The sequence below is a fragment of the Metarhizium brunneum genome, chromosome 3, assembly GCF_013426205.1.
Source record: "Metarhizium brunneum chromosome 3, complete sequence".
In the NCBI taxonomy this organism is placed as follows: domain Eukaryota; kingdom Fungi; phylum Ascomycota; class Sordariomycetes; order Hypocreales; family Clavicipitaceae; genus Metarhizium; species Metarhizium brunneum.
In genome coordinates this window covers 2,941,027-2,962,765 of record NC_089424.1, presented here as the reverse complement: position 1 = coordinate 2,962,765, position 21,739 = coordinate 2,941,027, and the positions used below count along the sequence as shown (strand labels likewise).

Genomic DNA, 21,739 nt, shown 5'->3' with positions numbered 1-21,739 from the left:
CAGCAGTGGGCTGGACGCGGTGCCACTCGAAGAGTCCAGTCACAGCATTTGCACAGTTGAGACTTTTCAATTGGGGCCGTCACAGACTCACAGCATTGAACGGCCAGCGTGAGGCCCACCACCAACCATATGGGCACTGCGCAAGAGCTGGGTGTCAGGTTCAGTCGGCTGCATCTGGCTGGTAACATTGAGCCAGTGACCAGACCCTTGCTCGCCAGCTCGCCCAAGAAGGGGGAAGGGGTGCGCAGCTCGTGGTGGATATCGAGAGGAAGGAGGGGCCCAGCTCGTGCGCCGCCAGCCACTTGCACTTGTGTGCAGCTGCCCCTGGAAAACCTCCGTATTGTACGGAGTAGCGACCATGGCGCCATCCGTGGCCGTTGGCGGCAAATGGCAGGAACGACCATGGCACACGGGCACCGCGCTGGGGGCTTGCACTCAGGCAACCCACAGCCTCGCCTCGCCTCCGTGTGCCCTCGGACATTGATTGGCCGCCTCCACACTGTTATTTCCTGACGTCAAATGTTCGAAGTTGCCGTGTGCACTGGCCTCATGGCGCCGTCAGATGGTCCAGAGTTTGCAAAACTTGGCTCCGGTTTGTGTGTTTTGATGTTTCAATGTTTATATTCGGGCTGTCATTTTGAGCTCCTTCTACAAATAGCATCATCCCCCGTCGCCCACAACACGGACTAGGCAGCGTATTGTCAGTCCACCTTCAGCCCTGTCCGCCCACCGCATTACAGACGTGATGATCAAGTCGATGAGTTCTGCCTGGGTTTACTCCGTATTCTCGTGTCCTGATATGATTCGAGGTATTATACGGAGTACAACGACTGACTCTGATTGTACGTGCCTATTGGCTCCAGCTTGAAAGGCTACGGAAGCCGTCTTCCGCTAAGTCAACCACCCCGGCGCCTCCGGCTGCAATTGACCGTCAGGTGTAATTTCCCGCTTTCCCGCCGGTGCACTACGTACGGGACTATTGGACAGATGATATCACTACAACATGATACGGAGTAGTAGTAGTAGTATGTGCAAAATGCATTGCTTACGTGCTAACTATAACGACCCCGAGGCCAGGTAGCCGACTCGATCGCATCTGAGACTGTTGGCTCCGGGCAAGTTGACTGTTTGTACAGAGTACCATCGTGGCCCTTTTACTTTTGAACGGACCGCAAGGACGGCAAAACAGCACAGAACCAAATATCGCAGTAGCCAACTGGTCATGCCTGTGTTCTGGACGGGTACCCTTCCAAGTAAAGTTTGCTTGGGTTCGTCTCGGGTGGGGCAACACGGAAGCTGAAGAAACAGCATCGCAAAAGCGGCAGCAACTGTGGCTGATTAAGGTGCTTGTGGCGTCGACCCGATCCCTGTTCCTGCATGATGTGGCCGTCTAGAGACACGCCCCTTGCTGGTTCTGGCGCCGTCGTGTCTGAACTCAACGAGGAAGGCAGGCAACATTGAAGTGCTTGGAACTTGGGAAGTCGAGCTGCATGCACCGCGGCCATCCCAAAGCACGGCAGGGAGCACAGCAGGGTCGACGACGAGCCAGCGCCAGGGCTGCGAGCGTGTGGTTACATGTCGGGAGATGCGAGCGATGCAACCAGAGCTCTTGGCCGTCATCCATGTGTCCACGGCCTGCTGTGTCCTGCAATATTATGTGCGCGCCCAGGTCAACAGATCAACCAGCCAGCAATCGCCCATGCAGGGCCAAGCAAGGCGACGATTCGTGCCCACGCCGCAGTCTGTTCAGCTTCGGTCAATATTGCGACTATGCGCTCCTTCGTTTAACGTGACTGCTGATATTGCGCTGCAGTATCATGGAATCACACTACCACGTGCATGTGTGCGCTGTGTTGATGTGAGTCAGCGGCCTCATTACCATTTGACGTATGACTACAGCAAACGCGCGTGCCAAGCCGATCCCCTTGCGTGTGTAAAGGCTGATGATGTTGATGGATGTGAATTTTATAATCAAATACAACGGGATTGTGTTGGCGTGGTATCGCACTAGTACTAGTTAGTAGTATCTTGTCAAGTGCAAGTGAGATAAGAAGAAAGAGGGAGAAAAAAACACGTGATAACAATGCCCCCCAACAATGGCACCTGGAATGCAATGGCACCTGGCCATGGAAGCTAAACTCACCGACTCTACGCCCTTTTGTCCCAAGGAGATGGTTCACAGAACAACGGGCCGAAACGAGCGAGTCCACCGACCCGAATACCAAGAATGTCAGTCGCATTGACGCTTCCCACCTTGGCAGCGCCTGGACTCTGCTGATTTGCAACCGAGAGAGTTGACCGCCCCTTGACAGCAGGGCAACATGATGGGTCGAGTCTAGCGCGCAGCATTGTTGGCCAATACCACTCTATGTGCGCGACGGCGCCTTGTTGTCGATGATGACCTAGGTATCTACGGAGTGGCCAGCAATTCTGAATTCGGTTATCCCTCCAGCTTGTCTCGGTCATTCTTCACCCCTTTTCGATCCAAGCGGTTCCGGACACAGGGAAGCGCAACGATCCGGGGCAGAGATGCATCGCTGGCGCTCTGGGGCCGACTCGGAGTTTGTTGAACACGAAAGACTGGCGAAACGAGCAAGGCGTGCTGGCAAGACCAGTTGGCCGGCCCCAAGGCAACTTGACAACGCGCTATCGCCAACTACTATCGACATATGGCTCCTGTCATATACCATTATTATTATTATTATTATTTATGCGCCGCAAGATGCAGGAAAAAGCCGCATCTTGTTGTCCTTGCCAAGCCGGGGGCATGCCTCCGGAGGCCCGGGGCCGCGATACGGGGTCCGACGCAAATATCCCCTGGAGATTTCCATCCGTTGGCTCACGCTGAATACCCAAGTCTCCACTCTGTAGCCTGCTATCGTAGATGAGATGGACGAGGTCGAAAACCTGACACTTGGGCCCCTACAACTGACATGTCAAATGCACCAGTGGCAGACGACCCAGCGAGAGGCGACGACTGGCCATTATGCAGCCCGATCTGATCCAAATTCTGCAGCAGAAAAGAAGGCGGTTCCCACTCCCAACCAACGGTGTTTGCCGTCAGAAAATGCAGCCAAGGAAACAGGCATCGTGTCGTGGATGTATACCCGCCCTCCTCGCAGTTCAAGCGCAGCTACACTATACACTGAGACGGATCCCCCTTCTTACCAGCTGGCAAAGACTAGTCGCTCTGCTTTCAAAAACGAACGGGGCGTGTTTGCGTTCCGGGAGAATGTCTGCGTCCGGGGTGCCGAATTGTATGTAACTACTCCGTACGTGAGTAAATGACGGGAGCATAAACTCCGACGGGCTGCGGGTGGAAACACGGCCCTGCGATACACACCCGGGCTTCGGGCAGGGGAATCCCGGGCGTTGGCTGACATGGAGCAGGGCCGGCAGGCAGACATTCTCGTATTTTCTTACTTCGTTTCTGCTCTTGTTCCCCTGTCGAGTACACACACACACACACACTTGCGTTGGTCAAACTGTTGCGGCTGCGGCTGCAAAACGCAAGATGCATATTCCTGTTGGTGCACCGTCGCACAGCACGTTTTGGCATGGGTTCGCTCGGCATTTTCCACATTCTGCCATGGACCCTTTTCCCATGTTGAGAGCGTCGATGCGGTTTCCTAGGCGCGTACCCGGCCGCGGACGCGGTAGATATCGCAGGATGGGCGGTTCTTCGCCCAAGCAAACTACCGCGAGGGGAACCTGGCCAGGACGTGCCTTTATTCGTATAAGCTGTTTTACATGTTCTCTTGCTCCGTATTTTAGTCCTCCGCACGACGGCTCGAGTAGAACAAAACAGTGTGGCATGCCTGGCAAGGTGCAGGGTAGTTTGGCCTAGTGTACTCCGTACCCCGTACGTGGCAACTCATCGTGGGAATGCTAGATCACGCCCGTGACCGGGGATGCGGCTGCCCCTTGTCCTTTCGTCCGCACAATCCAGAGGTTGTGTATTTTTTCTTTTTCTTTTTTTCGGTTCGTGCGTGGCATCGCCATCGTACGAGAGCCGGGGAATGTTGGTACACGGCAGGCTGCGGGCACACGGAAAAGGTGAAGGACGACGTGGGTGCCAAGGCCGGCGTTACACCCGTCCCCGAGGAATGTGAATAATGGACTGCCGTGACAGGTCCGGTGCGGCCGGGCGCCCGAAAAAAAAAACGACATTTGGAGTTGAGGATCATCTCAAGTGTCACTGGGCGGGTTCACAAAGCCTCGGGCGACCGTGGTCGTGTTTTCGCGCCGATCGCCTCGTATTCTGGAAATCTGGTCTCGGGCCCCTGTGTCCCCTGCACAGGACCGGCTGGAGCTAGATGCAACAATGGGGTTTGACAGATGGCCGCGCTTTTATCCCAAGTGCTCTTTTTTTTCTCTTTCGTCGCGTTTCCAAGACTGGCTGCCGAGACACTGATTAAGCGCCGGGAAACCGGCAACGCACATGATGCCACGCCCCTCGTGTTGCGCCCTCACATGTGCAGCTTTTTTTGCAAACGCCAGGCCGATGCAGTGGACGCCGCAGACAAACGCTGGCCATGATGTCGCGACGTGGTTTTCGCGGGCGGGAAGCTAGTAGTACCAGACTAGACTTGACCAGCTGGCGTCGCGCACCGGCCAGCTGTCACGTCGCGGCACCAACAATAACGTCGCTTGTCGTCTGGTGCTCTTTGTCCGTCTCTTTGTCTGCACACGCGGGCGACGCAAAACTCCTCTCGGGGCATCTTGGACATTGATGCATCCCTTCCCCGTATAGCAAAAAAATAAATAATTGCTTTCCTCTTCTTCCCCTTTTATTACAGCTCCTAGTGCCTTTTGCTGCCCGTCAACGACAACAATGTGGTTGCAGGCGGCGCTGAGCCTGGCCGCGTGGGTTACCGCCGCCGTGGCAGACGACAGCAAGGATCTGGGCTCGGTGCTGGCTGCCAACAAGAACCTCACCAAGTTTTACGAATTGATCAAGGTACCGACTGCACCGGTTTGGGCGTGCAACCCTGCCTCTGGCGGCTGACCTTTTTGTATAGAAATATCCAGACGTCTTGCTGGAGCTGCCGAGTGACAATGGAGTGACGGTGCGTGCGAGATGCTCCCCCCCCGTGCCGAGATGATGTCTGGTGTACAGAGTACTTGACATATTGGGTTTCCCGCGAGGGACGGAATTCACCACGGCCGCGCTGACGCTCCCCATCAGATTGTCGCGCCGTCAGACAAGGCCATGGCCAACATTGCCTACACGGCGCTCCAGCCGCTCTGGGACGACGACGACAAGGACAAGACGACGGCCATCCTGCAGTACCACGTCCTCGACGGCGCCGTGTCCGCGGCCGCCCTGCGCGACGGGCCGACGTACCTCGAGACCAGCCGCCTGACGAGCCCGGCGCTGACCAACGTCACCGCCGGCCAGGGCGTGCTCGTCACCCGCCAGCGCGACGACGTCGTCTTCACCAGCGGCGGCGGCAGCCGCAGCAGCCTGGTCGAGGCCGACATCCCCTTTGCCGGCGGCCTAGTCCAGGTCGTCGACAACCTGCTCGTGCCGCCGGCGCAGCTGGCCGGGACCGCCGACGCCTTCGGGGCCCGGTCGTTCCTGGGCTCGCTGTACGCCGCGCGCCTGATGCCCGCCCTCGCCGTGCGCCGGGACGTGACCATCTTTGCGCCGCTCGACGACGCGTACGGCCTCGTCGGCGGCACGCTCAGGGGCCTCAACGCCTCCCGCCTCGCCCGCGTCATGGGCTACCACGTCGTCCCGGGCCGGGTGCTCTCGTCGGCGCAACTGGCCAACGGCACGGGCTACGACACGCTCGCCACCGACGCCGCCGGGAAGCCGGCGCGCGTGCTGGTGCGCCAGGAGGGCAACAGCAAGTTTGTCAACGCGGCGCGCATCGTCCAGCCGGACATCTTGCTGGCCAACGGCATCATGCACATCATTGCCAACGTCTTGAACCCGGATGCGGAGCGCGCCGCGCCGGACCCCAGCGCCGCCACGCAGGCGCCTGCCTTTGCCGTCTCGACCGTGTCCGGCGTGTTTACCAGTGATTTGCCCTGTACGGCCGACTGTCCGGCTACTACTACTGCTGCGACGGCGACGGGCGGCGCTGATTCATCTGGGGCCACGCCCACGACCACCAGTTCGTTGTTTAGTAGCACTTCTCGCGGAGGGGGGGCCAGGTGTACCGCGCATGTGGTTGGCGCTGCTGTTGGCATGGTTGGTTTAGGCGCTGGCGTGGCGTGGATGTAGAGCGTATGTTGAATATATTGGTTTCATGTTGGACATGGCGTGTGATGCGATTGTTGCCGTGACCATTCTCCTTTACGGATGTTAACGCTGGTCAGTGTAGGGTATGTGGCAAGAATGGATCCCGTCGTCAAATGGGGAGGCTGCAGATACGCACACGAAGAGAGTGTATACGGCCTAGACACACCAGAGACCTTGTTCAACTACCAGACGTGTACGCTGCTCGCCTCAACTAGTACTCGTGAGGATAAACGGCCGCGCATGTCAGCGCACGTAAAGCTGCCGTCTCTCCGTCAATGTTTCCACACACCCAGGTTGTAGCACGAGCCTAAACACACTTCATTGTTGTAAAAAGGAGAAGATTCTGGCACGCCATACATTCTGGTAGCCATGTACCTAGGTATCAAAGCAAGAAAGCACCAGGCGAAGAAGCCAACGCTGACAATGCAACTGTCCACTGTCGCCCCCAACGACAGCATACACGCCCATGGCCTTATTTGCAACGCAGGCTCGACTCAACGCCAGGAGTCCTCAAAAGCCCCCTTCGTCTCGGATATCTGCAAGAATCCCGAGCCACCCCGTTGCAAGTCGACATCGGGCTGCACAGGAAACGACAGGGACTATTTCCGCCGCGTCTCTACAGAGAGGGGCCCTATGCGCTGGGAAGAATGAGGCTGGAAAGCAAGGGCCGGTAATGTCGGCACAATGTTGAGCCTGCTGCGTGCAAGCACCCTGCTTGGGGGCCTTTGCCTATGGGAGCGACGGCTGCGCGGGCGATGCTTCTGCTGCAGGACGAAGCATCCAGGAATAGCTTCGGCGCGTCGGTTCTCCTTCTGCAGCATGTGTACGACGTCATGGGATGTATGGTCCATGATTACAGTCTACATGTTGGCCACGTACATGGTCGTTTGAAAATGATTGCATTTATTATCCCTGTTTAGACTTGTCGTATAGTTCCGCCAAGGCAGGCAGCGTGGCCACTGTAGACTTCTGATGCTCCGTAGAACAAAGCTGCAACATGACACCGTGACCGTGATCCTTGAGTAAGCCATTCCCATCGCCAATAGACTCGGACATCCACGGGCTGATCAACCAAGACGCCGCCCCAACTTGGGGAATCGACTCCACCTAGGAGGACCTGAACGCCAACGACCAATTTCACAAAATTTCGCATCCACGCCCAAAAGCACACCCTGCCCCAGTCATCACCGGTAGCCTCGCGGGCTTCGACCCGCGTAGCTGTCATAACTGCGGCTGCGGCTGCGTCGTCTGTCATCTTCGTCTTCGAATCTTCCCCCTCCTCCACCTCCACCTCCCCCTCCGCCTGCACCTGCGCCGCTCCCACCACCACCACCACCACCTCGTCGTCTCGGTCCGGGTGACCTTGACCGAGAACGAGACGAGTACGAAGCGTTGGATCTGCTGCGGTATCGGCCGCCGCCGCCGCCACCACCACCGCGGGACGGAGGTGCTCCTGGAGATCTGGACGGCGAGCGTGACGAGGGTCTGTACACGTCCGACCTGGGACCATACCGACCGGACGGAGAGCCGCGACGACGGCCGCCGCCGGCGTTGAATCCTCCTCCACGGCCGGGAGGACCGGCGCCACCTCGAGGGCCCGACATGGGAATGCGAGGATCAATGTTGGCGCCTCTGCGGGCTGTTGGAGGCGGCGGCGAGAGTTTTCGCCGTGGCAGCACAATAGACACGTTGATGGTGGCGCCGTCGACTTGAGCTTCGTGCATGTGTGAGATGGCGGCTTCTGCGTCGGCTTCGTGGTCAAACAAGATATATGCGGTGCCTCGGTTTGTCCCAACTATATGAGCACGTTTAGTTGCAAGTTCTGCAAGTTCTCGGAGATGGAAAAAAAGAGAGACGTACAAGTTCTGTTCATGGGCAGATCGAGATCCTTGATGGGACCAAACTGGCCAAATATCTCGTGGAGGTGATCCTCGTTGATATTCTTGGACAAGCGTTCCACGACAATCTGCAAGCAGGGTCAGCATTCCGGTTCCATCACGCTGACGAGTGGCACGTTTCTGAGCCGACCTTTGTGCTTCTTGCCAATGGAGACTCGCTGGCGTCTCTGCCGTCTCTTCCGCGGCCTCGGCCCCAGCCTTGACTGTCGCTTCGGTATCGCCCGTTGCGACGAGGCGGCGGGGTTACGGATCGCGACGGGCTGCGCGAGTCGTAGCGGCGTCGTCGGGGAGAGCGCGAATCGCCGGAGCGCGGGGACGCGGAGCGCGTGAGGGACCTCTGGCGGCCCCGCGAAGGGGATCGAGAACGTGATGCCATCGAACAATTCACGCGGGTTGCGCCTTTCAATCACTGCAAATGCACCCGTTGACAGAGTACATGATGGAAGGCTGAAGCTTTTATCGCGGGTGGATCTTGCCCATTGGTCTGCTCGCAGGTGTCAAGCTCTCTGGACCCGTGTTTGGCAGCTGCAAGGCACCCTCACGTGATCATGCTAGCGTGGCTTGCCTCGCGCGCCGTTGCCAAGGGAGCTTTAGCCTTTCCCCAACAATATCCAAACCTTTTTCACTTGGATTGATGTCACGCCCAAGCCAGCCATTAAACGTTTAATTTTGCGAGCCGAGGATTGTTTTCATATTTGGCTGCATATTGGTAGTGTCGTGAAGCTCGTTGGGTGTGGTTTTTAAATGGGTGATTTTCCTCGCCTTGGCTGTGATGTGTCATGCGAAATGCTGAGAGGTGAAGTCCAGGCCCTCGTAACCGTCTCTGTAACAGGGCATCATATAACTGAGCTGTGCCTTTCCTGACCGCGTTCTTGATGGTACAAGTCGCAGTATGCATCAATTTTCCGAGGCAAGGGCAAAATGGGAACATGGTCCCGACGAATAGTATGCTTTAGTGCCATGATATCAATGCCCTTGCTGCCCAAGACAGCTTTGAGAGCATATAAATTCCTTGAATCCTCGTTAATGAACCATATCGGAAAGCCGCCAAGGCCAAGGTTGTTGGCAAACTCCAGTCTGACTTTAAAAGTGCCCTCGCGGTCATAGGAAACGTACTAGTCGTTGTTCTATGCCATGTATTTTGTCCGAGTCACCTTGTTGTAGTACGTATTAATATTATTTTGCTTCAAGAGATTCATGATTTCGAATAGGCAATCGTCCCACGTTGTCCAAGTAGTTTCTATGAGCTACACCGCTTCTACACTGACAACCTGGTTGCGAACACGAGGAATGAGATGTTGTAAAGGATCCATTATAGAAACCAAGTCTGAGGTTTAGCTCGCTGGTAGGAATACTGTTTATCTAGAACAGGTCTCGGGCGAGTTTAATCGTGGTGAGATTGGCGCGGGAAAGAATATCATTGCCTGAAGCAGCGGTAGCGGTTAGTGCTTCCACGTTTACCCATCTCTCATTTGTACCTGATGGTTATTTTGACGAGTACACTCCACACCTGTTTGGTTTTGTGCATCTCATACGGCGTAAAGGTCACAGTTGCTTTGATACGTCGCGTTGGGGTTGTCAGTCACATCACAGGACTCAGTTGACGTACTACGGAAGCCGAATTGTCTACGGCAACTGTTGATCGATTAAGATGAGCACTCGGACAGCTATCAGAATAACGTGACCAGGCTGAGACCATCAAGCCTCATGAATTGGGTAGAGGAAACTCGGGAAACATGGTGGATAATCGATGCTAAACCATTTTGTCGCTTTTGATGTCATTTAATATACTATTAGTTGGTGCGTATCTGCGGCTACTATACCGTGATACATGGAAAACAACGTCGGGACTCCCAACACCTCATCTACACCTTTAGCTTTATAGAGTCAGATGGCAACGAAAGGTGGGCGGCATATAATTTACCAAGAATATACGAGTTACAGATACCGTCTTGTCCGACGAGAGTACGCTCGGCCATTAACCAGTTACCGTCAAACCAGGATTTTAATAGCCCATAACTTCCGGTAATAGACCAAGACTCATAGAGATTGATTTGCTTCATGCTGAGTCGGACAGTCAGGTCGAGTATTTGAACTAAATTGCAGGGCCAATGAGGGTGAAAGGAGACAAGATCACCTGTTGCGCGACTCGGGGTTTAGCACATGAAAGCGTGTAGAGAGTGACGAAAATCAAGGCCACCGACGGCGAGAGGAGGATTTAGGACGTAAACAGTGAGAAAAGTTTAGAGTCGCCGCCGAGGCGGACGGGATGGAGGGGCCACAGACTTGAAATCCTGGGGGAAAAGTTCCAGATTCGATGTGTGAGTTTATCCCCAGGCCCAACGGCACTGCCATGTTCAATGGGAGACAATGGCAACATTGGACTTCTTCTCGCTTCATACCAACCGTGACTAGACTCAAAGGCAGCCAGAGCCAGGCGCAACGGCCAGGGAGACTCACTTGGTTCTTACTCATGGAAAGATGGGCGAGGAAGGAAGATGCTCTTGTGGATGCTCTTCGGGCTGAGCACAAGATTCACCAAGTGTTTGCGGTTCAGCGGCTCGGCGCGTCTAGCGAGAAGTGCTTCTTCGATGTCAGTCGTGCAGAATGCGTCCAGATACACGAGAGAGGACTTGGCTGGGTGCATTAGGCCTTTTTAAAAATTTACCCTCGGCGATGGAACCACGCCGACAGAATAAGCCCGACATGTTGGCACGTTGGATGAGCGGCATGTCGTCTTCTAGCGCATTGCAAAGGTTTGCCCTCAAGATCGGCTAGACAAGGTCCTCGATTTCGCGGCGGTCATTGTGGGAATGCCACCCCGAGAAATCTATATAGCTAATGATATTCTCAGGCTCCTATCAGGTAAAGCCGGATGGAAGAATTGTCGACTCAGTAGTCAACAAGTCCCATGGTATTATCCGTTCCAAAGGTGTTCAAGGTATTCACCTCATAAAGATGCCTAGCTGAGAATAAAATAAACACCCCGGAAAAGAGCGCTGGTAGGGTTTGGCGAACTTCTCTTATATTCAAGGTAAACACCTCACAAAGATGCCTAGCTAAGAATAAAATAAACATCCCGGAGAAGAGCGCTGGTAGGGTTTGGCGAACTTCTCTTATATTCAAGGTAAAACAAACGGTAGAGCTCAAGCAACAAGGTTAAGCTTGAACTTGACCTCGACGAGTAGAGTAGATATCACACGCCGTAATGTAAGCCATCCAGAAAGATTGTCCATCTTGGATGTGGCGCATTGACCGATGATCCTATGTGTTGAGTGAAATATGATAATTACAGCTGCCATGGTAATAAACTAGGCGTCTACAATTTTCGCCTTGTGGCTTAATGGTCAACTGGCTCAACACAATGATGCTTGCAGGCGGCCACAAATTGCGGATGAATTACCTCGGCCAGACTCTCAAAGTACGTGGATGGCTCGACGAAGGGTTTATATCCAGCAGCGGTTTCCCGGTTTTGAATAACCAGCCATTCCCATCACGACCATGTCGGTTTTGCAACCCCGTTGTACGGGATTGCAAAGGGACATGTCACAGGGGTCTCTTGACGACACGCTAGATTATCACAGAGAGAAACCATGTAATTACACCCAGTCTTGTATTCTACGCAGCGAATTATACACCGCACCTGCGCTGTTTGTTGGCGCCTCATGCGAAGCCGCCAAAAGCCATTGTAAGAAGAGCGCCTCGCGGATTTTGTCTATATTCTTACAAGATGTTGCAGGAGACATTTTGTTCTTTTCATGCCTGCAGGAGAACTTGGTTGGGATATTTCACCCAGGGCACGCCCGTGGCTCTAATCCTAGACCTGCTGCTCTACAATAACAACTTGACCTGCCTTTCCAACCATGGCCAGTTTTGCAAATGTCAGAGCTGCGTGTGTTTCCCAACTCGACAGGAAGAGAAAACAAGGAGAAAATTCTTGCCCATCTGTGGTTCTCTGCCCATGATATCCAAATGCCGACTCTGTCCTAACCCCCGGGCAGATGGCCACAGGAAAACACCACTCGTCACGGACTCTTGCAACATTTGTCTTGTCATGAATTGAAAGTTTTCAAGATGTTGGCTGTATTATGAGAAGTTTGACCTATTAGAAAGCGCCTTGTATCAATGAATGGCGTGTAACTGGCGTATTACGGGCATGGACCTGACAACCATGGCATGTATTATCCTATCATGCCAGGAAATTACGCCAAGTTTTACTGCCCAAAGCCAGCATTTCTCTGCCCGAGTCTATTTTGTAAACCCACTCGTCGACACCAACCGCATCAGCCTCTTCGTTGGGAAAGCCATCGTGTGAAGCCGGCTTATACTATATTACAATATACATACCAACAGTAGATTTAGCTACCTGACAGACACGCCAACGTCGCCCAGCTTTGCACCAGATGCAGCCACAGCGTCTGCCATCAACTCCATCTCGACAAGCACCACCACAGACACACGTCAAGGCCACCCGCACAATCTCAACAGCTCCCCCCCATCCAACGGGCAAAGCGAGCAGCCAGCTCTTTTCGCATCCATCCCCGACAATCTGGCCTCCAGGAACCAACCCACAGCCGCCGGGGGGGCCACGTGCGTCAGAAACCGCCCGGCGCACACCCAAGACGCCTGAAACGGCGCTGTGGCAGGCGATAAGGTTGGAGAATCGACTTCTCCCTCCCCCTGCCGGCGCCCGGGCACGACTCACAACCACCGGCCGGCCCTCCCATCCAACCGAGCAGGACAAACCCGCTCGCTGACGTGTTCAACACCCGGCGGCGTTGGGATGGCCAGGATATCCCGACCAGCGAACAAGACGGCCACCTCGCCCAACTGCACAACAGCACTATGCCCAGAACGGCACCCCTTCGGTTCAGAACTTCAGACCTTCGTCCGCCACCCGGCCGGGATACCCATGCCGCGCTTTTCGCTGGCCGGGGCAAGCGAAGCCGCGACGACAGCCGGGCCCGGAGGCGCCCAGAATCACCAACACCAACCGGGACAAGCGGTATATCGCTCGCTGACTCTGGTGCCTCGATGTGCGTGCGTTGCTTCGCTACATGTCTGAAATCTAGAATCTGCAAATGGCGTGATTCGCGTTCGGCGCTGCCCCTAGAGTCCAGACAGCTCATCAGGGTTGCGTCGACTTGACTTGCGTAGCGCCAGCGACCGGAGTTACGCGAAATCGCGTCCTCTATTCCCGCGAGTCCGTGACACATGCGAGCCTCAGGAGCGGTCACGACGTGGTCACGCCGCTTGCCAATTTTCATCTGAGCACCGTCGTCATAATCACATGCAATGTTTTTTTTTGCTTTCTGGGCGCCGGCTTCGTCCGGGGGGGGGGGTAATTCCTCTCGTTGCCCGTGATAATGGAGCCACCGCTGCCGAGCTCGTTCGCTTGCAAATACGGCGCTGGCAAGGCGGCCGGTCATAGGACGCAGTCCTGAGCTCGGTATTGGCGTTGCGCTCGCGTACCGTCTATACTACGAGTTACGTAAACCATGATAAGAAATTGAAATCAAGGTGTTTGGGCAGAGTCGGCTCGTGAGAAGCCTTTCTTTCCTGCGACGGGGGCTGGAACCCGTTCCATCAGGTAGGTATTGAGAGTACGGCACGCGGGTGTAGACGATAAGGGGGACCGAATGGGCTGCGAAGGGCATTTTTGCTTTCGTCCAAGACGCTGCTGCGCGTACGGGAGACGCCGTGTTTGAATTACTTCGTGTTTAGACGAGGCCAGGCGACCTTGCTATTGTTTGATATACCTGGGCTGACTGACGGGGTTATTCTACAGTTTCAAAAATCGTACCATAAGGAAGCCTCTGTTTTACAAGGACGACTTGGGTTCAGAGCCGAGTCTGAAGTTGAACGGGTTCTTGACGCTTTGCCAATCGGCACGTCGTCCAAGGCCATGTCCACCGCGGGCCGCACGTTGGAGAATGGCATCGTGCCATTAGGATCCGGGCGTCGTCATACGATCCACAGACGGCCGGCATTTCGAACCCTGTCACCAGATTTAGATTGGCCTCCGAATCTTTTCAATAGGACCTTGCGCCGGCATTTGATTGTCAAACGCGGGCCAGGAGCCGGCATTATCAAGGTCCAGTCCAATTCGCGGCTCCGGAAGGATTTCAAATCCCCCATGCCACATCCACAGCAAGACGCGGTGTTGGTGCCAGGGAAAGTTTGTCAGCGCCGTAGCGACATGTCTGCAGAATGGAAATGCCGATACTGCAGCCTGCCTTGCCTCACTTATACGAAGAGCAGCGAGGCTGGCGTCCCACGATGCGACGGAGAGTACATACGTAGCCACTCGATAGAATTAGCCGAGGTGGTGCCACCATAACGGGGATCTATTATACCCCCGTTATTATGCCGCTCCGTCATAGACAGGACTGGGACTATATGCCGAGCGGATAGAATAAAATAGCCGTTGTACAAGGTTCGTCGTGAATTGTGAAACCGCGGGCAGAGGAGTCAGGACATGCATAGACGATAGACGAGACACGTCAAAAAATGCTGACGCCATCTTGGGCAACATGACTGACTAATGCGCCGCCGGCGAATATATCAAAGAATCCGTCATCAGTGCGAGGCAGCGGCGGCAGACGAGCTCGCTGGAAACGCGGTACGGTCGATTCCGATTTCCACCAAGACAACGGATAAAGTCAGCTCGCCAGGCCGGGCGAGTAGGATAAAAGCCATTGACTGACTGTGACTGACCCTGCTGGATAGGCCAGGACTGCCCCGGTCGGATGGGGACCGCCAAGGCGAGGCTCCCTCTGCGCGATTTGGATCAATGTCGAGACCAGTTGACGGCCAACTCAAAAAGGCACACGAGGCATGAATGGCCGTGGTTTAATTGGCACGACGAGGACGTCATGTCGGCGTCGGCGCGCCCGAGGATGCAGCGAGGCGCCGAAACCAGTTCGCCCAGCCGGGGGGGGCGCGCAACCGGCCACTTACGACTTGCGTCTGTAGGAACTTGAACCCGTCTCGGAAGTATTTAGGTCTGGTAAATTGCAATATGCGTAGCCGCCCCCTGCACGGCGACCCTACTCGCTGCGAAACAAGTGTGGCGGTAGGAACTAGGAACATTGAACCAGATAAGGAGTCTGTCGCAACCATGACACAGAGTAAACTTTGCTGGGCCCCATAATTCGCTTGGCGGACTTTGCCGAGAGTGAGTCGAGACTCGACGCTGCTTTGTTTTCTCCGTCGTGGCCAGAGTCGTCATGCAGAAAGGGTCATGGTTATGCGGCATGCCTCATCAGTCAGTCTCCCTGTCTCTCTCTCTCTCGCCGTCGTGGTCAGATGGATGGATGAATGGATGGGCAGCAGGCCTTGGGTCGAACTGAGGGCGCCGCGGCACCCGAGGAGCACCGGCGTTCAAACGTCCATCGTCTTTCATAGCTTCTGGAACGAAAAAAGAAGACCAGGACTATGTACAAATTCCTGCGTGGCCCCGAAACGGGTGGCCACCGGGCTGTGGACAGTTCCAAGGGTGCAAAGGGAACCTTGAACAGAGTGATTGACTAGCGGCCTGCCAGTTTGGGTGTAGCCGCGTTACGTGTGCCCAGGAGTCCAGGACAGGAGCATGGGGGACACGGAGAGGTGCCATTTCTCAGCAAGTCCTCGGCAGCCTCATCCGGGGAGTGAGGACTTTTGCCTGGTCTGGCTGTGTGCGCCGAGATGGCTCGCAATCGAGTCGCCGTGGGCGATGAATCCCGCAGAGCCGCGACGCTACGCCTAGGGATGGACAAGTAGTACGCAATGCATGCCATGATCCTAGACGCGACATCAAACCGCCTTGGTAGGCGAGAGACAGCGGGCGGGGGACGGGCAAGAGTCGCGGCGGGATGGACTCGATGGGGAGAGGCGACGGATCGTCTGCCGGGATGAAGCTATTCCCAAGCCATGGATGGCCGTCGAGAAAAGACAAAAAATTCCCCGATGGGATGAGGTTCTAGTCCTCACATGGAAAGAATGCGACCCGATCACACGTGTCAAGTTCCGCGCGAGTGTTTGACTCAGTTTTCCACCAAGACATGGCGCGGGGGCAAACCTTGGAGCGACGCCAGCGCAATGCCGCCAAGGGGCCATGGAGTTGACGTTTGACGTTTGATAGTGATTAGTGCATGTACGTCAGTCAGATCTGGAGTATGGTTCAACGGTCAACCTTGGAGACGGCGTCCCGTTGGGATAGCAGTGTAGCATCGAGTGAGTCTAGCACAACGTCTAGCAAGCACTCGGACTCGCACTCGGGGGGCCTAGCAGAGACCAGTGCCAGCCCAACAAGGTTGTGTATGTATGTACATACGACGACTGACAACTTCCTTGTGTAGCAACCAAGTTGGCCGGCTGTCGTCCAGGGCCCGGGCGACTGGGTTCCTGAATAGGCTGGCCTTTGCTTCGGATCCGAACCAGACCAGCCATTACATGTACGTGACGCTGCGAGAGGAAAGGAAAAGAGTCACCGCCGCCAAGAGACCAGTGGGATGGGATTATGCCAGCAGAAACAACCCGCCAATGCATGTGCCATCACGTTACATCTCTGTCGCAAGCATGTGGCTTTGCAAGTCTGGTACCGGAGCTATGGACCAACAGCGTCCTCATCCCACACAAGGAGCCATCCAGGCCCAAACCAGCCCTGGCTCACGAACCCCAGGGAAGATCCCCCGAACTGCCGGTCGTGTGCTGCCCAGCCTAGCGTTGAGTTGAGAGGAACCGGACATGCCAAAGCAGACGCGCACCCTCGGCGGCCCAGCAGCCCATCCATCGCGACAGCCCATCTGGGCCTTTTCCCACAGTGGTTCCGGCTCCAGGGCCGCGGTGGAGCTGTCGAGATCTAGTAGTAGTAGTAGTATGCAGAGACAATACGGAGTACTAGATACTAGAGACAGCGCCGGCCATGACTCCACGAGGGACATGCCAAACTACTCAAAGTAGTAGTATTTTGTGAAACAAAGAACGGCTAGCGAGAAGCAGACATGGGCATGGGCCTGGTACCAGAGAAATAGCGGCGGGTCGGTGGAGCCACGGCAAATGTGATTCGTTTCATCGTATAGGCCGCCATGGGTTCATATATCATCAGCCTTGCTGGCAGATCGATGTTGAAGAAGGCCGCTGGCCTCGAGAGATGCATTTGATCAGCTGCATCCCCGGGACGTCCGTTGTTCGTCCTGTCGTACGGTCCGCTTTACCAACTGTCTGCCTGCCCTTTTTGCCTCGACATCCTCTGTCGTTTCCGCCTCGTGACTTGTCGTCTGCCGCTTTCCCAGTATACCATGACGCGCGTTAAACCCGGCCAGAGGAAGCGAGCCAAGGCCCCCAAGGTCAGGACGGGATGCCAAACATGCAAGTAAGTCGGGGACGGCATATTGTCCTGTCCTTTCTCTACACGTCCTTTTTTGCTGCGCTGGGCGAGAGCCTGCGCATGCGGTATTGCTACCATGTAAGTGAGGCTAACGCGGTCACGTAGGAGTGAGTCGGTTTCCTACCACCCTCCCCCCGGGACGGGCTGTCCGCAGAAACGAGGACATTGTTGCTGTACGGAATCCAGGACGGGATACGTACTGACACTGCCGATACAGCGCGGAGAATAAAGTGTGACGAGACGCGGCCGTTTTGCTCCCGATGTAAGTGCTGTCCAACGCAAACCGCAGAGAAACTCGACCGAGACAAGCAAACGTAACCGTCCTCGCCGTACAGGTACCTCTACCGGCCGCAAGTGCGATGGCTACGCAGCCCAAGCAGCATCGAGCCCGACGATGCCTCTGGCGGCGTACCCGACGCCGTCCTCGCAAGACGAGCTGCAAGCCGTCCAGTCCTTCCGGGAGCGCACACTGGCCCAGGCGTCCAAGTTCTTCGTCGACGAGCTGTGGACGACCAAGATTCTGCGCATCGCGCACGCGGAGCCCGGGATATGGCACGCCCTAATCTCCCTGTCGTCCTACCACGATCTCTTCATGCAGCCCGTCGACGCGGCCGGCGCCCAGTCGGCCATGCAGAGGCACAACCTGGGCATATACGCCCTGCACCATCACAACATGGCCATCAAGGCCGCTCTGGACATTCAGCGGACGCCAAAACACCCCCTCTCCCACATCATTTCGTGCGTCGTCTTTGTCACCATCGAGGTAGGCGCCCACCCCCTGTGTTTTTCCACCCCCGAGACACCAGACACCATGTAGGGCTTACACATGAATCGGGGACAGATTATCCGAGGCGAAATCATTGCGGCTATACGGCTTCTTAAACACGGCCAGCGCGTCCTCCACGAGTTTGAGACGCAGCAGCGGCACCACGCCCAGGCGTCCCTTGGCTCCGAGGACAGCGTCATCGTGAACCTCGTCGAGGCCTTCTTCACCTGTCTGACCCACCAGGCCGTCTGTGTAGGGCACTTGACGGGCGTGGCAATCTACTGACAACAAATTGCTCGTCGGCGGGAAATCAAAAGACACGGGTGGCTCTCGCGACGCAGAAGTGGTACCCAACCGCCCAAGATGTCATCGACACACGGGGCCGTCCTCGTCCCCTCGATGGAGAATTCCGTATTGGACGCGGTGAATCATTGCTGGCACTGGGAATGACGGCTGGGCGTGCTCATGACGAATATTGCGAAGCCAGCTGCGAATCTTTGCGGTGCAACTTGAGCCCTTTGACAGCGGTACGGGGGATGAATGGGTTCTTCACAGGGCAAAAGATGCTTTATACTACGCCAAGTGCTGCCCGTTCCAGCCTGTCGACGGAAAGACTCGAGAGCCGGCGTCGATGATCACCTAAACGTACGTGGGCGGTGCTGCCGCCATCTTTTCAGCCCCTGCGATTCCGAGCGAGCATTATTTCCCCTTGTACAAGTACGATATACCAAGGATTTTTGATAGCGTGGTTGCTGCTCTTGACTAAGCCCAAGAGTCGGTTTTTTTATTTCAACTGCGACATTGTCCCGACGAGCAAGAATGATACGAGCTGTTGCGAGCCAACAGCCGAGAAACGATAATGGTGTATTTTTCAAATTTTCAACGTGTTTTTTTGTTTTGCATGGCTAGGAGCGAGAGAATGGTTATTACAAGCCAAGGCGTTGGTAATGGGACTGCGGCCGAGTTGCTAGACAGCACTGGATTTTGGATGCACATACCCAGCTTTTCTAGAAGCATTGGAGGCGTTTTGATTTTGTACAGTATTGGCCCGCACCAAGTCGGGCTGTGAGGACTGAGCATGCGGAAAGAGATATTCAGGGGCGTGAGGGAACCTCGCTGGTGTGACGGGGAGACATTGGCATGTGAATATGCTGCAGGAAATAGAATAGCTTGAGGCTACCTTTTCCGCTTGATGGGATGAAACAGAGCTCTTTTCCGTATCCGGTGGTTAAGCTTCCCTTTGCTGATGTGGCTGCTTTGGAGGGTGTACCATCTTGACGCACGTGAGGGCACATTAAAGAGGCATCTTGTCGTCAGATGGTGTCTGGTTGCCAGATTGACACGGGACTGGGGAAGTGCCCAGGCAAACTGGGCCTTGTACAGGGTGCATTCAAGGGCCGTGCCTGTCAATTCAGACCAGTTGACATGTCCCCAGCTGTCACACGGGGTTACACGAGGGCTACGATCACGGGACCTAGGGCAGGAGACCCTCACCGACTTCTTGTAATGAAAGAGCTCTTTGGTCAACTAGGCCTTGAGGAAAACCAAGGGCCTTTACTGCCAAAGATTGTTTTTAGATGAATTGAGCCATGATGCTCCAAGCAAGCCTTTAGCTCTTGTCACACCAGTGAAAGGCTTATGCCGCTATTGCTACTTTTGTCCGCCACTGACTGATTACGCTCTGGTGTCGTGGATCGGCTATTCCAGCTGGATATATATATATTCTATATACATGTACCCTCGTTGACAGCATATCCACCTTGCCTGCTATCCTGCCTGTCGCAAAAAGAACATGCTCTCATTTCGAAGCTATTATCCCAGCTTATTATTTCCGTTGACAGCACGGATTGGACGCAGAACTGCCTGTGTAAAGGCAACAGGATGGAACAAGGCAACTTGTACTTGTATACCAAAGTCGACTTTGAACCATCAGTAGCAAAACAGGTCTTTGAGCATTACCAAATTTTCCGTGTGCAAGAGAACTTGTATCTGGAAGCTGTGGGAAATGTTCATATTGGACTTGGTTGCTCACACGCGATGCGAATACACACTCTTTGCTTTCATCTACAGTATTTGGTTTCCGGGTGACGGTTTGAGCATAAGGGAAAGGATGTTCCCAGCAGGTACGTCTTCGGCTACAAGATAGGCACACGTGCTAGTACAAGTTGGGAGGCAAGCCCAAACACAGCGATACAGCCTGCTCATCATCACGGCGACTACAAAGCATCGGCGCCCTCCGTAGCACCCTACGCGTTTTCCAACCCCCGCTCGCCCTGTCCCTGTCCTCGCCCGCCAGGATGCCGGGAAGCTTCCTGTACGCAAGCTGCCACGGGACGCCAAACCTGTGGCCGTTGAGCTCAAACTCGACGACGAGGTCCCTGCCCGCCGGGATAGACCTGCCTGGCTGTGACTTTCGAACGGGGGAAGATGGACAGGCCCGGTGCTACTTGGCGGCTTCCGCAGCCTCGCCGTCGAACCAGAGGCAGGTGATGAGGTGATTGGGCATGATCTTCTAGTCCCCCTCGCTTGCAAGTAAGCTTTTCTTGTCCGAGAGGGAGTTACAGATCTTTGGGGATTCGGAGCTTGGCGTCAGATTGCGTGGTATCTACGGCCCCTTGACACGGTTGATATGGTGTGTTTATACAGTTTGAGGCGGCCATGTGTGGGACGGCATGGCGCCCAAATGACATTCATCTACCGGCACAGGGATCCGAGCAAACAAGCATGGAGCTTGCACAGCTGTTTGCTGTCGGCTGGGATACCCTGGCGAATCGGATGCCGAAGCTTTTTCCTCAAACTTCAGCCGCAGGCGGGCGAGTGGCGTTGAATCCCGATTCCCGACCCGAGCGGGAGCGTGACATTTTCCCCGCAATCAGCTCGTGGACGATCACCCATCTTACCGGGAGAGTTTCATGTGTGGACCGGTGCGTGGGGGTCATTTTGGGTCTTGCATGTGCGGCTGCTGCCTATTTCGATGGCATTGACTCGGACAGAAATGGGCCGAGGTCAGTCAGCAAGACTTGCGGCGACAAGCGTGATTCTTTTTTTATGTCCATCTCGCCAAGCCAAGTGCAAATGTCGCCGCGAAATTAGTATCCCAGAGATTGTTTAGTCAGCCTGGTTGTGATTTGGATCCGCTAGGTTCGATCCCTGATGTAACTTGATGTAGCATCTCTGTTTACGTGGAAAATCTGAGACGCCAAAGTACGTTTCCCCGTCTGCACTTTCAGTCGAAACGAGAGCGTCAAGTTGTCCGTGTCTGCGAGATAAAACGGACCTTGTCATCCTGTTAGTTTTCATAAAAGTTATGACTATTATGGAAATAGCTCAATGCAACTTTACCAACGCGCACCTCCACGTACACTAGTCCCGACTTGAATCTGTGGATGTGAGGACAACGTACCAACAAGTGTATAGTGCCAAAGCCACACCGCCATCTACAAAGCTTAGCTTCA

The 21,739-nt window shown here is 55.1% G+C and overlaps 3 protein-coding genes across 3 annotated transcripts; 2 read left to right on the top strand and 1 right to left on the bottom strand.

The window, feature by feature from the left end:
* Nucleotides 1-4,834: 4,834 nt before the first annotated feature.
* On the top strand, nucleotides 4,835-6,232 carry G6M90_00g061300 (uncharacterized protein; the record flags this gene model as incomplete). Its single annotated transcript, XM_014687252.1, has 3 exons — nucleotides 4,835-4,960; nucleotides 5,022-5,069; nucleotides 5,189-6,232. 3 exons carry the CDS (start codon nucleotides 4,835-4,837, stop codon nucleotides 6,230-6,232), a joined length of 1,218 nt encoding a protein of 405 aa, XP_014542738.1.
* A 1,202-nt stretch (nucleotides 6,233-7,434) lies between these two features.
* rnps1-a (RNA-binding protein with serine-rich domain 1-A) lies at nucleotides 7,435-8,524 on the bottom strand (the record flags this gene model as incomplete). The annotated part of the gene is made up of 3 exons (XM_014687253.1): nucleotides 7,435-8,045; nucleotides 8,111-8,216; nucleotides 8,279-8,524. 3 exons carry the CDS (start codon nucleotides 8,522-8,524, stop codon nucleotides 7,435-7,437), a joined length of 963 nt encoding a protein of 320 aa, XP_014542739.1.
* Nucleotides 8,525-17,429: 8,905 nt separating this feature from the next.
* On the top strand, nucleotides 17,430-18,569 carry G6M90_00g061280 (uncharacterized protein; the record flags this gene model as incomplete). The annotated part of the gene is made up of 5 exons (XM_014687254.2): nucleotides 17,430-17,503; nucleotides 17,624-17,664; nucleotides 17,736-17,780; nucleotides 17,854-18,281; nucleotides 18,360-18,569. The coding sequence occupies 5 exons, from the start codon at nucleotides 17,430-17,432 to the stop codon at nucleotides 18,567-18,569; spliced, it is 798 nt and encodes a 265-aa protein (XP_014542740.2).
* Between the last annotated feature and the right edge of the window lie 3,170 nt (nucleotides 18,570-21,739).